This window comes from Leptodactylus fuscus, chromosome 2, assembly GCF_031893055.1.
Source record: "Leptodactylus fuscus isolate aLepFus1 chromosome 2, aLepFus1.hap2, whole genome shotgun sequence".
In the NCBI taxonomy this organism is placed as follows: Eukaryota; Metazoa; Chordata; class Amphibia; order Anura; family Leptodactylidae; genus Leptodactylus; species Leptodactylus fuscus.
Window position 1 is genome coordinate 111,552,798 of NC_134266.1, and position 16,264 is coordinate 111,569,061.

The 16,264-nt window shown below is 40.7% G+C and overlaps 1 protein-coding gene across 1 annotated transcript in view; it reads right to left on the reverse strand.

Moving 5' to 3' along the window:
• Window positions 1–206: 206 nt before the first annotated feature.
• Window positions 207–16,264, reverse strand: part of PLCXD2 (phosphatidylinositol specific phospholipase C X domain containing 2) — a 30,706-nt gene continuing 14,648 nt past the window's right edge. Inside the window, exons 2-4 of the mRNA XM_075264399.1 lie at window positions 14,573–15,033; window positions 4,894–5,135; window positions 207–406 (exon numbers count right to left, since the gene is read on the reverse strand). Coding sequence (XP_075120500.1) covers window positions 244–406; window positions 4,894–5,135; window positions 14,573–15,033 — 866 coding nt within the window. The 3' untranslated portion in view covers window positions 207–243. The remainder of the gene's footprint in view (window positions 407–4,893; window positions 5,136–14,572; window positions 15,034–16,264) is intronic.

The window sequence follows — 16,264 nt, forward strand, 5'->3', positions numbered from 1 at the left end:
TTGGCGCTATATAATACTAGCTAACCGTCCAGTGTTCCCCAAGTTACCCGTAACCTCCTAAGATTCTTGGAAATGAAGGATTCTAAAACTGTTAATTAATCAGCAAAAGAAAATAATGAATAATAAAATAAAAGAGGTAGAAATGATTAAAAAAAAAATAAAACAGAATGTGTTCAGTCCATGGTGTAATCCATTTCCCATCTACTGTAGATTTCATTTATCCCTTGGCTTCAGTTTGGCTTCTCAGCTGTCGTCTTTGTTTTTTTTGTTTTTGAGCAGCAGATAGTTCAGTCCAATAACGGTTTCTGCAAAGTCAACCAGTTCAACAAAGTCTGATGTGATGATATTCACACCCATAGCACCTGGTTTCTGCATTTTCACCCAATTCAGTATCATTGGAAGATTCCTAGAAAAAAGATACACAATTAATACATTACATGTACAGGCGGAACACAAGGGCATGTACTGACAGATTAAACTAAGGTCGGGTTCACGTGGAGTATTTTGGCTCGTGATTTGGTACGTAGACGCCGCAGGAGCTTTTGCGGGCCGTATACACTCCCACTGTTTTCAATGGTAGCTGGTACCGTATATGCGGCGCTATTTTGCGGCTGTGATTTTGCGGCGGCCGCAAAATAGCGCCGCGTATACGGTACCGGCTCCCATTGAAAACAATGGGAGCATATACCTCCCGCAAAAGCTCCCGCGGTGTCTACGTACCAAATCACGAGCCAAAATACTCCGTGTGAACCGGGCCTAAAGGTGACACAAGATCAGCCCTGTTCACACTGAGGCATAGCTTGTTACTGTACAGTTAGGCCCCGTTCACACGGGACAAGAGGGGGGTGGATCCACGTCATAATCCGCCCCCTCACAATGGTGGTCTATGTAGACCGCTAGTGTTCTTTTTTCCGCTAGCAGATTTTTTCTTCAAGCGGATTCCGGTGTCTGCCTCATGACAGCACCCTCCGGACTAGGCAGATTCATTTGGGCCTAAACCAGAACGGAAAGCACCAGCATCCCGTCGTGGCAGCCACAACGGAATATGACACGCAGAATCCCTGTGTGAACGCAGCCTTACCAGTGTTGTGTCTTGTAACAAACCCTACACCATGTTAGATTTTCATTCTTTGTATTTAAACAATGAAGGTTCCCGTTCACCGACTACAAACAGATTATGAAAATAGCTAGAAACTGATAAAACACAGAGGGAAATTTACTAAGTAATAAGCAAGAGAGTTCTGGCACAATTTGAAACAAGAAAATCCTGTCTTGCACCACATTTATCAAGTGATTTAGACCCTGTTCAGACATATTTACAACTTGTTTGAAAAAGAGGGTATGTGAAAGGGGTATGGCGTATTGTAAAATGGGCAAGGCCTAAGTTGCGACAAAATGCACCAAAAAACAGGACAAAATAATAAGGGGGTATAAAGTTATACTACACACGCTAAACACATGCCAGATTTATCAAACAGCACTTTAGTGTGCACTAGTTGACAGGATTAATAAATCTGCCCAGTGTCTTAGAATAACTTTTCCACATATAATGAGCAAAATGCTTTTCCTCATGAAACTCGAAAATTTAAATCTGTAAATCTGTAGACAACACAATAGTGTAACAGTGAGAAATGGCCATACAGTATATCACGATACAATATCTGTTATAGGATATATACATGATTTTTCTCTTATTGAAGGGATATTTCCATATACAGACACTTATGGGATATCCACATAACCTGCACTGAGAGAAACCCATTGACTATAATTTGATTGTTGGAAGTTCACTATATTCTCCATCACTTTGATGGAAGAATAAGGGTTCATTCACACAGAGTTTTTTGGTGAGGATTTTGGTGCTGAATCAGTGTCAGAATCCACGTGGGGGAAAAAAGCCTCCCCATAGAGTTCTATGGGTTCTGCTAGCTTTTTTTTCCACTAGCAGAAAAAAAAGATTCCTTCAGGCAGATTCTGCTTGCAAAAACCAATGCAGTCAATGGGAGGCGGAAAATTCACATGGAATTTCTAAATTTTCTAATTCCTGAAGCAGTTTCTTTCCTCGCCCAAAAACTCAGTGTGAATGGACCCTGCCGAGTTCACATGGGGTATTTGGTCAGTGTTTTGAGGCAGAATCCAACTCAAAATCCTGACCAAAAAGATGGCTTCCATTGGAATCAATGCGAGCTGGTCATTTCTTTTTTTCTACGAGCAGTTTGCTCCGGCTCCCAGAAAAAATAAGCGACATGCTCAATCTTCAGGTGCATGCCGCGGCCGGATGTCTGCCTGAAGACACTCCCTCCCGACTAGGCCCATTCATTTGGGCCTAATGCGGAGTGGAATGCCCCGACTGGATGTCGGTGCAGTGCACCGGCATCTGGTCGCGGCTACCAGTTTTTTGGACCAGAATCTGAGGCGGCCTTTGCGTCAAATTCTGGTCCAAAATACCCCGTGTGAACCCGGCCTAAGTCATCCATGTTGGGCTTTTTCATATGTATTTTTAAATGGACTTTTCTACATTAGCTCCTAACAGAGGCAGCAGATGTGAACACTGCCTTAGCTATGGTTATATATATATATATATATATATATATATATATATATACAGTCCTATGAAAAAGTTTGGGCACCCCTATTAATCTTAATCATTTTTAGTTCTAAATATTTTGGTGTTTGCAGCAGCCGTTTCAGTTTGATATATCTAATAACTGATGGACACAGTAATATTTCAGGATTGAAATGAGGTTTATTGTACTAACAGAAAATGCGCAATATGCATTAAACCAAAATTTGACCGGTGCAAAAGTATGGGCACCTCAACAGAAAAGTGACATTAATATTTAGTACATCCTCCTTTTGCAAAGATAACAGCCTCTAGTCGCTTCCTGTAGCTTTTAATCAGTTCCTGGATCCTGGATAAAGGTATTTTGGACAAACAATTCAAGTTCAGTTAAGTTAGATGGTCGCCGAGCATGGACAGCCCGCTTCAAATCATCCCACAGATGTTCAATGATATTCAGGTCTGGGGACTGGGATGGCCATTCCAGAACATTGTAATTGTTCCTCTGCATGAATGCCTGAGGATTTGGAGCGGTGTTTTGGATCATTGTCTTGCTGAAATATCCATCCCCGGCGTAACTTCAACTTCGTCACTGATTCTTGAACATTATTCTCAAGAATCTGCTGATACTGAGTGGAATCCATGCGACCCTCAACTTTAACAAGATTCCCGATGCCGGCATTGGCCACACAGCCCCAAAGCATTATGGAACCTCCACCAAATTTTACAGTGGGTAGCATGTGTTTTTCTTGGAATGCTGTTTCTTTTTGGACGCCATGCATAACGCCTTTTTTTTATAACCAAACAACTCAATTTTTGTTTCCAAAATGAAGCTGCCTTGTCCAAATGTGCTTTTTCATACCTCAGGCAACTCTATTTGTGGCGTACGTGCAGAAACGGCTTCTTTCTCATCACTCTCCCATACAGCTTCTATTTGTGCAAAGTGCGCTGTATAGTTGACCGATGCACAGTGACACCATCTGCAGCAAGATGATGCTGCAGCTCTTTGGAGGTGGTCTGTGGATTGTCCTTGACTGTTCTCACCATTCTTCTTCTCTGCCTTTCTGATATTTTTCTTGGCCTGCCACTTCTGGGCTTAACAAGAACTGTCCCTGTGGTCTTCCATTTCCTTACTATGTTCCTCACAGTGGAAACTGACAGGTTAAATCTCTGAGACAGCTTTTTGTATCCTTCCGCTGAACAACTATGTTGAACAATCTTTGTTTTCAGATCATTTGAGAGTTGTTTTGAGTAGCCCATGATGCCACTCTTCAGAGGAGATTCAAATAGTAGAACAACTTGCAATTGGCCACCTTAAATACCTTTTCTCATGATTGGATACACCTGGCTATGAAGTTCAAAGCTCACTGAGGTTACAAAACCAATTTTGTGCTTCAGTAAGTCAGTAAAAAGTAGTTAGGAGTATTCAAATCAATAAAATGATAAGGGTGCCCATACTTTTGCACCGGTCAAATTTTGGTTTAATGCATATTGCGCATTTTCTGTTAGTACAATAAACCTCATTTCAATCCTGAAATATTACTGTGTCCATCAGTTATTAGATATATCAAACTGAAATGGCTGTTGCAAACACCAAAATATTTAGAACTAAAAATGATTAAGATTAATAGGGGTGCCCAAACTTTTTCATAGGACTGTATATATATATTATATATTTTTATTTTTTTTAATTAAAGACAGCCAACTATATGCAGTGATTAATGGTTAATATTATTTGATGCTGAACTATTCTTTGAATGATTTACAAATCAATTGTCCCATTGTCTTTTTAACATACCTGAGATGAGTCAGCATTTGTGGATGTTATGGAGGTTTCTGAGGCCCTTAGAAATAGCAGTGCTTAGACGCCTACAATTTACTAATCCCCTTAAGACAATTTCAGTCTTATCCTGGAAAGCTTTAGTCGCTCTCTATTCCTTTGAGGACTCGGCTGCCACAATGAGCTAATGTGCTATTTTTAAGTGGTAAAGATTTATGGCATATGATATTGTTACTTTACTGTACAGATTTCCAATGTACCCAGTTCACCATTCATTTGCCATATTATATTTACCAGTAACTGTCTTCTTTTTAAGACTGACTTTAGGAAATGACACTCCTAATAGGGCATCTGATGGCATATTGTGTAGGTTTTGCTTTGTAAGCTGTATGAACCTGAAGTTGTGAAAACATACAGGTGTGAACACTGCCACATTGACTAGCTTAGGCTTTGTGATAGAAAACTAGGCAAAATCAGTGGCATGCAAATATGAGGCCTTATATAAGACTACATTAACATAGTTTATTAATATAACATAACAGTCTAAACTTACCTATGGACAAGTGTATTCTTCAATCCAGATTTCAGCCCCCTTACTATAGTTTTAACCTGTGGGGTGAGAATGGCTTGAGAGACATGAAATGTCCCCCGCTTAGCACGTTCTCCAAGAGTTGTCTCCAAAAACTGGATCAACTTGTGTACATTTGTTGTGTTGGCCCAAGGTGCTGGCATCTTATTCCCTGCCCACAGGAAGGTGTACTCGCTCCATATGTTATAGTGATAGAAAACAAGAACCTAATGAAAAAGAATAATGCAAAGAGTTAATATAAGTACACTATCTAGTGCAACATGAGAAGTTACAATATGTGAAAAATAAGGTAAATAATGTATCACTTTTCATAGTTTTTTGCTTTATTCTTTTAACCAATTGAAAAGCAGCACATAGCCTGCAAGCCTTCTCAAGGACCGCTCACTTATGTTCCTACACGTACAACAATCCTACAAAGCTGCAAAATTATTGATTCACAAGGGTGCAGAGATTTCAATATTTTATCATGTTTGAGGTTATGAAGCTATACAGAAGTCCAAAGCTAGTTTTTAGTACAGACAGCTGTGAAGACATTTCAATATACTAGTCGTGGTCCAGTTGCCCTGGTTGAAGGAATGCAGTGAGCACAGATCAATAACTTCCATCTTGTATTTATAGAGCGCTAGAAGCAGGTTTATACCATATATAAACGTTCAAACAAATGCAGAAGGGTGATCAAATAAGAAAAGATAAATGATGTATATAATATAAATGTATAAAATAAATATAATGCTGAGACATTATAAAGTGACATCACTGTGCATTTATAGTGTTGGTTGCATAACTATTGTAGGTGGTGCAACCTATTTTAAAGCAGAGTGTGAGTGATGCAAGTGGATCATGTAGAAACTTAGGAATGTTGTTCTCCGACATATTTTTGGTCTTAGTGACAATTAGAAAAATCCTCCTCCACATGAAGGGTAAGTTCACACGGGGTTTTTTGGTCAGGATTTTGAGGTCGTATCCGCCTCAAAATCCTGACCAAAAAGACGGCTCCTGTTGAAATCAATGGGAGCCGGTCAGTTCTTTTTTCCAGGAACCGTTTGTTTTCCGGCTCACGGAAAAAAAGAAGCAACATGCTCATTCTTTCAGGTAAATTTGTCTCGCGACATCCGCCTGAAGACGCTCCCTCCCGACTAGGCTCATTCATTTGGGCCTAATCCGGAGCGAAGTGCGCGACTGGATGCCCGTATGAACTTTACCCTAAGCAGTCTGATGAATAGTAAAGCGACTATAGAATGGTTATAATAAAGTATGAATTAGTTGAAATTCCATGCCTGTCTTTTATCATACTGAATAGTCAGCAGAAATCAGCTAGATAAGTTCACCCTTACACCGCCATTTTTGATGCAATTTTTTAAAAAGCAGAGTCTGCGGCATTAGACTCCGCTTTTTTCTGGGCCTAATCCTGTCGCAGGAAGCCAGCGGCCAGAAAATTAAGAGAAATTCCTATTTTTGGTACAAAAATCAGGAGGCAAACTTATATTTTTCCAAAACACAGTTCATAAGTCTAACTTATAATCTTACCATATTGGAGTTTGGCAAGAGAAATTTATGAGGCAGACAACACAAAAAAACAAACATATTATGGCTATGGTCCACTTTGAGGCAGAGTAGATTTTTTTGCTGCAGATTTTGTTTTGGTTTTCGTAGCCAAAGCCAATAAAGACTACAAAAGGATTGGGAAATATATTTATACTGAGATCTACTCCTGGCTTTGGCTAAAAAAAAACTGAGTAAAATCTGCAACAAAAAAAAAACAAACTAACTGCTTTTCTGCAAGAGGGGCCTTAACCTGAGGGTACGTTCACACATACGAATCTGCAGCAGATTCCGGCCAGAACTTGCCTTCCATTGTTTTCAATGGGAGGCAGAGATCGCAGCAAGACACAAGGGGGAGGGTGTCGAATCAGTGACCTGTATGATTTTGCCGTGGATTCCGCAACTTAAATGATTTGGGGCAAATTAAGCAGGAACCAATCAGCAAAGGAAAGCTGCGACAGAATACGGTAACGGTAAAGGAAAATGAAGGTCAATGTACCATCTCCAGGAATCAAATTCTCATAGCCTGTGATATCAAGAGAGGCGGTTTTATCACACACTAAATAAGGCAAAAAATGTCTAGAATAATTATATCAATATAGGACTGTTGTTCCCATTTAGCCAGATTTTTTTTATTTTTGAAGGCTGAAGAGACTGTTCCATTGCCTGATAGCTATGAATATAGCAATGGTAAGCTTTAATACACTGCAATACAAAAAGTGATTGAATGGTGTCCTAGTGGAAAGGATCTTTTAAGAAAAAAAAAAAAAATTAAAAAAATTTTTAAGATTAAAGATACTTAATTTACTTATCTGTCTGAGGATATTGCATAAAAAGGACCCAGGGTTCTGCTCACATCATAACCCCTCAGTCATGTGATCTAATGTGGCCTTCAGCCTCCGGGATAGTCCCTCTTCCTGTGTTGCTCTACCCCCTTCTCCACACATCTCTAAGGTAATTATGTGAGATTGGTGGATGAGGGGTCAAAGTGACCCCAGACGCTGAAGGCTGCCGTGGACCACATGACCTGGAGTTGTGACATGATCAGAATACTCGGTACCATCAGCTGCAATAACCTTGGACAGGTATGTAAATTAAGTCCCTGGACAACCCCCTTAAGACACAAAGATTAATTGTAAAAATCAGTAATTGTACCGATACAAAGAACAATGTTAACATCATCTATGCACCCCCCTATCTATGCACCATCTATGCATCAATCCATCTATGCAGAAACAACACCCAAAACAATACAGAATTTTTGTCTTCATTTGTATTAAAAAATGGTAAAAAATACAATATAGTTTAAAAAAAAAAAAGAAAACTGGCAAACTGTTTTTAGAGAAAACCTGCTTGATATAAAAAGCTATCCAAACGGTTACGCTGGGTTCATTCCAGTGTCTGGTCTCCGTTATGAGGTTCAACACTTAAACAATTTCCTCATGAATGAAAAAGACCACATATAGAACAAACACCTAAACATACCATGGAGATAGTGGTCAAAAATTATGAATTCAATACAATATCTATAAAATATATAAATTTTATTGAATAAATATTAAAAATTCATTTCAGCAGGGCAGATGGAAAAAGCAAATTGAACCAAACAAACAAGGAAACAACAATATAGTAATGCTGTGTATGTACTAGATAGTAGATCTAACAGATAATCTGAAGTATATACAGACACAGATATAAATAACTACACACCAGGTAAGGTGGCACACCAGGTAAAGTGGCATTTAAGTATATCGAGAAGTAATAGGTAAGTATGTGTCAGGGGTAAAAGTCAACAGTCAAAATAAATTCTCAAGAATATATGCAAAACTGAACCAGATAATGTACCACAAAGTATGTGCTGGACAGAAGCAATAATTATATAAATAAATGACTGTAACAACCCACTAGCCTAATAACTACAACAAACCAATACAGATATACAGCATATCCCACAACAATATGTCAACGCAGTAAGGAAAATCACTGCTAAGATTTAAAGACAAATAATATACCTGTAGCCATGGTGTGTAGAGAGCAAGATGCAGATCTATAAAACTGTGCCCCAGACGCCTCCTGAGGCGTCTGGGGCACAGTTTTATAGATCTGCATCTTGCTCTCTACACACCATGGCTACAGGTATATTATTTGTCTTTAAATCTTAGCAGTGATTTTCCTTACTGCGTTGACATATTGTTGTGGGATATGCTGTATATCTGTATTGGTTTGTTGTAGTTATTAGGCTAGTGGGTTGTTACAGTCATTTATTTATATAATTATTGCTTCTGTCCAGCACATACTTTGTGGTACATTATCTGGTTCAGTTTTGCATATATTCTTGAGAATTTATTTTGACTGTTGACTTTTACCCCTGACACATACTTACCTATTACTTCTCGATATACTTAAATGCCACTTTACCTGGTGTGCCACCTTACCTGGTGTGTAGTTATTTATATCTGTGTCTGTATATACTTCAGATTATCTGTTAGATCTACTATCTAGTACATACACAGCATTACTATATTGTTGTTTCCTTGTTTGTTTGGTTCAATTTGCTTTTTCCATCTGCCCTGCTGAAATGAATTTTTAATATTTATTCAATAAAATTTATATACTCCGTTATGAGGTTTCCATCTTCTGCAAGCAGAAAAAGGAAACCTGTCAGACCGAGTCCGGCCGTGAGAGCCGGTGAGCGTTTTATGCTCTCCGTGTCCAGTTAAAAAACTGTTTCGCCGCAGAGAGCATAAAACGCTCACTGGTGCTCATGGCCAAACACTTTTCAAACCCATTCAAATGAATGGGTTTGAAAAATGCCTGCAGGTTTCCATCCCCTGCCCAGTTTCGTGCAGGAAACGGAAACCTGCAGAATGGAGACCAGGACGCAAATGTGCAGGACGCAACTGACACCCATTGACTAATCGGTCTAAAAAAAAAAAGGATTCGGATACCCGAATCCTTTTTTTTAGACCGATTACGCTGGGTTCACACCTGCGTCTGGGGTCTCCGTTCTGTGGTTTCCGTCTTCTGCATGCCAGAAGACGGAAACCACAGACCGGGTCCGGCCGTGCGCGGCGGTGAGCGTTTTGCGCTCTCCGCCGCGAAACCGGATTTTTTTATCCGGACACAGAGTACTGCATGTCCGACTCTGTGTCCGGATTATAAAACCCGGTTTCGCGGCGGAGAGCGCAAAACGCTCACTGCCGCGCACGGCCGGACAGCTTTCTCACCCATTCAAATGAATGGGTGAGAAAGTCTCCTGCAGGCTTCCGTCTCCTGCATCTGTTTTATGCAGGAAACGGAAACCTGCAATAAGGACCGACGACGCAGATGTGAACGACCCCTTAGTCAATGGGTGTCAGTTAAAAAAAACGGACAGTTTGTGTCAGTTTGTGTCCGTTTTTGACTAATCCGTTTTGGTTTTTTTTTTTGCTTCCCCCCCTTCTTCATTCTAAGCATTCACAGAGGGAAAAATGGATTGCAAAACAGACACAAACTGATTGCTATCCATTTGTAATCTGTTTTCCAAAGACCTCAAAGGGAAAAAAAAACAAAACCACACTGATTGGTTGCTGTCCGTCTGGAATCCTTATTTTTAGTACAGAGACAATGTCCTGCAAATTTTACTTTTATCTCCGCACAAAAAAGTGAAAGCCAGACGGAAATGGCACAAAATGATACATGCAGATTGATTTTAAAACTGATTGACATCAATGGGTTTTAATCTGGACTGTTCAAAAACAGTTTTTGAACATATCAAATACTGATTTTGAATGGATTTGCCAAACGCAGATGTGAACCGGGCCTAAGTACTGAATCTTGGCGGCTGATATACCTTGGACCATGTCCTTACATGGTTAAAGGGATCCTATCATTCAATCACTTTTTTTTTCTAACTAACATGTCGGAATAGCCTTCAGAAAGGCTATTCGTCTCCTACCTTTCGTTGTCTTCTCCACGCTGCCATTCACCTAAAATCCTGTTTTTTCACGGTATGTAAATGAGTTGTTTCGCAGCACTGGGTGTGGGCCCTAACACTCAAACAGCAATGGAGGCGGCCCCAATGCTGCAAGAGAACTCTCTCCAACGCCGCCTCCTCTTCTACTGCAGTGAGGTCTTCTCCGCGTCTTCTTCCAGTGGCAGCTTGTAACTTCTAGGCCTCGGGCCTAGGGCAAGCCGACTGCACATGCCCGCCGGCCACGTAAGCGGCCATTTTTCTTCTGGCAGGATTTTAGGCGAACGGCGGTGTGGAGAAGACAACAAAAGGTAGGAGACGAATAGCCTTTCTTAAGGCTATTTCAACGTGTTAGTTAGAAAAAAAAGTGATTGAATGATAGGATCCCTTTAATGTTATGCCTAATTTTTGTGTTTGTGTATATGTTAATAACACACCAATGAGTTGTTGAACTCAAATAAAAATTTATGTGTGTGGATGTAATGATTGTATACTATATGTAAGTGATTACAATATTAGAGCAAAGGGATAAGTTTATTGGAAAAAAACTGTACAGTAGAAAGGAGTCTCCAGTAACCAGCTGGGCTACCTTGAGAGGGGATACAAGATGAGATATGACATAGAGATGTACAGGTTCATTATGGCATCCTGTGCCACATTTGTCCACATATGTTGTAGATAGGCCTGAAGAACGTGGACAATGGTAAATTGATGAAAGCTGGCATCATAGTTAGTCCCATTAGTGCTCAATTGTCGAAGTCTTGCAGACACATTCCTGAGAAATCCTTACTGCATGGATGAGCCGAAGCAATGCTACTGGATCCTCTGCCATGAGAGGTAACTCAAGTTTTGCACATATTCCTCGTATCTCTATAAGGGGTGATTGATTGTGATATATGATGGCTCCCCAAATCACATCAGCAGTTTAGGCAGTGCGTTGTTCCACATCAAAGTCAGGATTGAAGTACTCACCAGGGGACCTCCATACCCAAACCTGGTCACCATGAGATCAGAAACAGAACTTGGATTTGTAGCTACAGACTATATGATTATAGTTGCTAGCTGTACCCCCTATTCCTGCGCTATACATTATTCCCCTTAGTGGCCCCTGCACCCAGTATTATGCCCCATAGCGGCCCCTGCACACAGTATTATCCCCCATAGTAGCTCCTGCACACAGTATTATGCCCCACTGTGGACACCCATGAACAATTATTATACTCTGGGGTCTTTTCAGACCCCAGAGTATAATAATCAGAGACCATAATCAGAGACCAAGAGGGGATACAAACATAGAAAACAATGTTACTTACCCATCCGGGACGTCATATGACCCACGACATCACACGACCGGGACATGTGACGTCAGGGAGCGTCTAGAAGAAGGCCCAAACCTGCCCGGAGTGTGGAAAGGTAAGTAACATGGTTTTTTATCTTATCTTACCTCCCCTGGACCTCCGATCATTATACTTGGGGGTCTGAAAAGACACCCCCGCCCCCTGAGTATAATAATGATGCTTGTGGGGCCCGTGGCAACTGCCAGGATTGGTAAGTAAATAGGGCCGTTACCGGCTGGAGTAACTCCAGCCAGTAATGGCCTATTAAGAAAAGGAAAAAAATGCAGGGGTAGCGGCTGTCGCTGGGCTCCTAATGCCCCGGGCCCTGTGGCAGCCACTACCCCTGCTACCCCGGTAGTTACGCCACTGGGTATCTCATTGACCCCACTGCAAACAAAAGCGATGGTGGCTGACTGTTAATGGAGGTACTGTGACACCAAACTTCCTTCTGCTTAGTGCCTAGAAATAGTCGGAGCAGAGACAGGGGGGTGTAATGAAGGTGCCACCTGAGTCTTGATGATGGACAAGGAAACTGAGGGAGCTGCTCGTAATTGTCAGCAGATGAATTGTTTTCCCTGTGTTTGCGTGGATTTACTTCGATTCTACAAAGACATACTTTTAAAAAAATAAAAAAAATAAAATAAAAATGTACATTGTGATTCCTATATGGGGTATATGAGGCTCACAATCTACATTTAAAAGAAAAAAAATGGTTTAAATCAACCCCTTCCCGTTCTGCACTGCACTAGAATGCTCAGCGGCGTAATAGTACAGAGTTGTAATGTCACAGGCACAGAAACTGCGTTACACAGCCGAGGGCCGGGACCAACCGCCAAAGTCAATACAAATATGATATCGCCTTAATTGTAATGACAAAGATGGCAAGTCATTTTAAATACAGAGTGAACACTGTAAAAACAAAATGCAAAAAAATATGAGATAGTATTGTGTTATTTCACATGGACCCAAAAAAACGTAAATAAAAGTTATTCAAAACATTATATGTACCCCATAATGGTTCCCAATGAAAGTACAACTTGCCACACAAAAAATAAGCATTTATATAGCCATCTAGATAGAAAAATAAAAAAGGTTATGAATTTTGGAAAACAGGGAGGTAAAATATATATAAATGTGTCAAGTATTAAAGGGGTTGTCCCATCACAAGGATCCTATCTATACTGCTAGTTTATGTGGATTTAAGACTTTTCCTAAATACATTACTTTATCAAAACTGCTTTGTTTGGCCACTATCTTATTCACTTCATTGTTTACACTCCATTTCTATGGCCCTTGGGATTATCTGCTCATTTGTCAAGTAATGTAGCTGCCTGCTCTCAGGGTGGGAGGGAGGTGCTGGGAGCAACTCTGAGCTGTTTGAAAAGCTCCGCTACTTAAATGACACAGATAGGGGAGGTGAGAGCTCCGGGATTTCTGAGCTCTTATCAGTCGGTTTAATTGAATTTGGCTGATAAGGGCTGAGATACCTCTGTATGTAATGCAAACTGACTCAAATCCAGCTCTGCTACATCAGCTTCACACTGTGGTAATTAATTTACAACCAATCCCCTGCAAGTGAAACCCCGCCCACCTATGTGCTGAGAAAAGCAGGAAGTGAAGAGAGCACAACAGCCTGCAGGTTAATGAACAAGCGTCATGGGAATATCCCTTTAACATACAAACTACACTGCATCCCTAAAGGGCTAATCCATTCCACACATTGCATATAAAGCGCGACTCAACTAAGGTGACCAATAGCTGCACTATTTTGAAGATAGTTATACATACACAATTGTGTGGGGGTTTGGGGCTTTGACTGCAGGCAGCTGACAGAACATGTGGGCACATCCCCACACAGTGTACATACTCTTATCTAAAACTGAAAGATAAAGCTCAGGACAATTTAAATTAAGGTGTCCATATGATCATAGCATAGTCCTTTCCATATCCAAGTCACACAGTATTTTTCTATGACAAATAATATATATACACACCCCTTATTTACATGCCTTTCATTTCACAGGCATCAGCTGATGTAAAGTGTTTCTAAGTCACATCCCCCACTTGTCAAACATTATCACCATCTACTGTATATCTTGCAGGAGGAAGGCTTTATCAGTTTGCAACATAATGTGTAGAAGAAGCTGTTGAAACTGTGAATTGAGACAAACTATGAGATTCACAGACATTCATTACCATCCACCACATTGCACCATTATATACAGTACTGGATGCTGATGGCAGTTTGATACCAAGGAGCCTCAGATAACTTTCTTCCAAGGTCCTACCAATATTATAGAATGGCAAATATCGCAGACCTTCCTAGTATTCCCATTTAGGAAATGCAGTTACTACGTCGATCAGATTAGATAACTTACCATTTTCTTGAATTCAGGTACAGTGAAACCTAACAGAAGACTACCTCTTTAAGAAAACCACCTCCATACTGAGACCATATTTCCTGTGACAGATTTTCAGTTTTACGTTCTAGCCATCTTCTAAGAAGATCACCCCCAGAAGACCTATTTTTCATGCAAAGTTTGGTGGTCATCTTAGAGAGGTTTCACTGTATTTTACCATTTTAGGAACTTTAAATGATGTTCTTATTCCTAACCACTCTATGTAATAAACAGACTAATTCATTAGCAATTACTAAAGAGCTCTGTTTGATGCTGCTATGATACACAATGCTGTCAACCATGACAGTCTGATCCTCAAAAGGGAACTTATGTGAATAGTGATTGTTTCTGTTATGGGGACACTTCATTTTAGTGTATTGGCATAATTGATAAGTATTGAAGCATTTGCCTACCTGATACTTCTTTTCCCACAGGTATTGTAATGTAATGTTCTCAACACAGTCAGCTATACAGAGTTTGCTGCCAAACACCTCCTGCAGCATATTCACAAGATACAGATGATGTTCATGTTCCATTGCATAGAAATGGTTAAAGTCTAACAAAACAACTTCAGTTTTGTGGTTTGTGAGGAAAGTGTTAATTTCCGTCAGTCCATCCCATACTTTAATTCCATATAAGCCGTGTATGAAGTAGATTTCTAGTGCAGCCTCCTCTGGCTTAGAAGATACACGCAGGTCAAAATAGCGAATACCTGACTCCAATTGTTCCTTGAAAGTTAAATTCTGGGTAACGGACCATTTCTTCATAAGCTTCTTAACCAATGAGAGTTTTGCTAAACGTTTAATTGATGTTGCCTGGTCTGGTCCAACAGGAGATTTTTCATCAACCCAATAGCTGAATGAATCATGTGATCCTGTAAAGAGAAGATTATTTTAAGATTCATACTGACATGATAAAACAGACACAGAAAGATTATGTAGGATTACCCAACCTAACACAATGAAACATGTTTATGACCGTATAGCTGGCATGGCATCTGCCAAAGGCCTAGCAAGTGAGGGGGTTCACTAGCAGGCATGGCATCTATTATGGGTCTAGTGGTTGGGGCTCCTCTGCAAATATATAGTTTGTCCACTCAGAGAAAAAGGGGTAGATTGGAATTTTTGTGACTGATGGACGTGGAGAACATAAATGTCACAAGAAACCCTAAAGCCAAGCATATTCGCAAAAGTTGCCCTGCTTTTGGGATAACAACAATGTATTCCACTTAGCATAGTGTATATAATAAGTCCAGCACTCTAAATAATATAGAGGTCTACTTGTAGAACTGAAGTTCAAACCAAGTTTCCAATGTGAGAAAGTGAGTTCCATGTTCTACAATGTGTAATGAACTCAACTCTCAGTAATGGAGGTCATTAACCAATGACTTAACCAGGAATGGTGGAGCCATGTGGCGAACTTTTGACATAGGACTCTACACAATATTATGCCCCATCGTGGCACCTGCACACAGTATTATGCCCCATTGTGGCCCCTGCACACAGTATTATGCCCCATTGTGGCCCCTACACACAATATTATGCCCCATAGTGGCCCCTGCACACAGTATTATGCCCCATTGTGGCCCCTGCACACAGTATTATGCCCCATTGTGGCCCCTGCACACAGTATTATGTCCTTTAGTGGCCCCTGCACACAGTATTATGTCCCATTGTGGCCCCTGCACACAGTATTATGCCCCATTGTGGCCCCTGCACACAGTATTATGCCCCATTGTGGCCCCTGCACACAGTATTATGCCCCATTGTGGCCCCTGCACACAGTATTATGTCCTTTAGTGGCCCCTGCACACAGTATTATGTCCCATTGTGGCCCCTGCACACAGTATTATGCCCCATTGTGGCCCCTGCACACAGTATTATGTCCTTTAGTGGCCCCTGCACACAGTATTATGTCCCATTGTAGCCCCTGCACACAGTATAATGTCCCACTGTGGACCACTCATGAACAATTGTTATATAATAATAAGAGGCCCAAGGGAGGATACAAACATATAAAAACCACTGTTATGCACTCCCTAACGTCATGAGCTGGGGCTCGCGTCGCAACACATAATGACGCAAGCCCCAGCCCACGTGACTTCT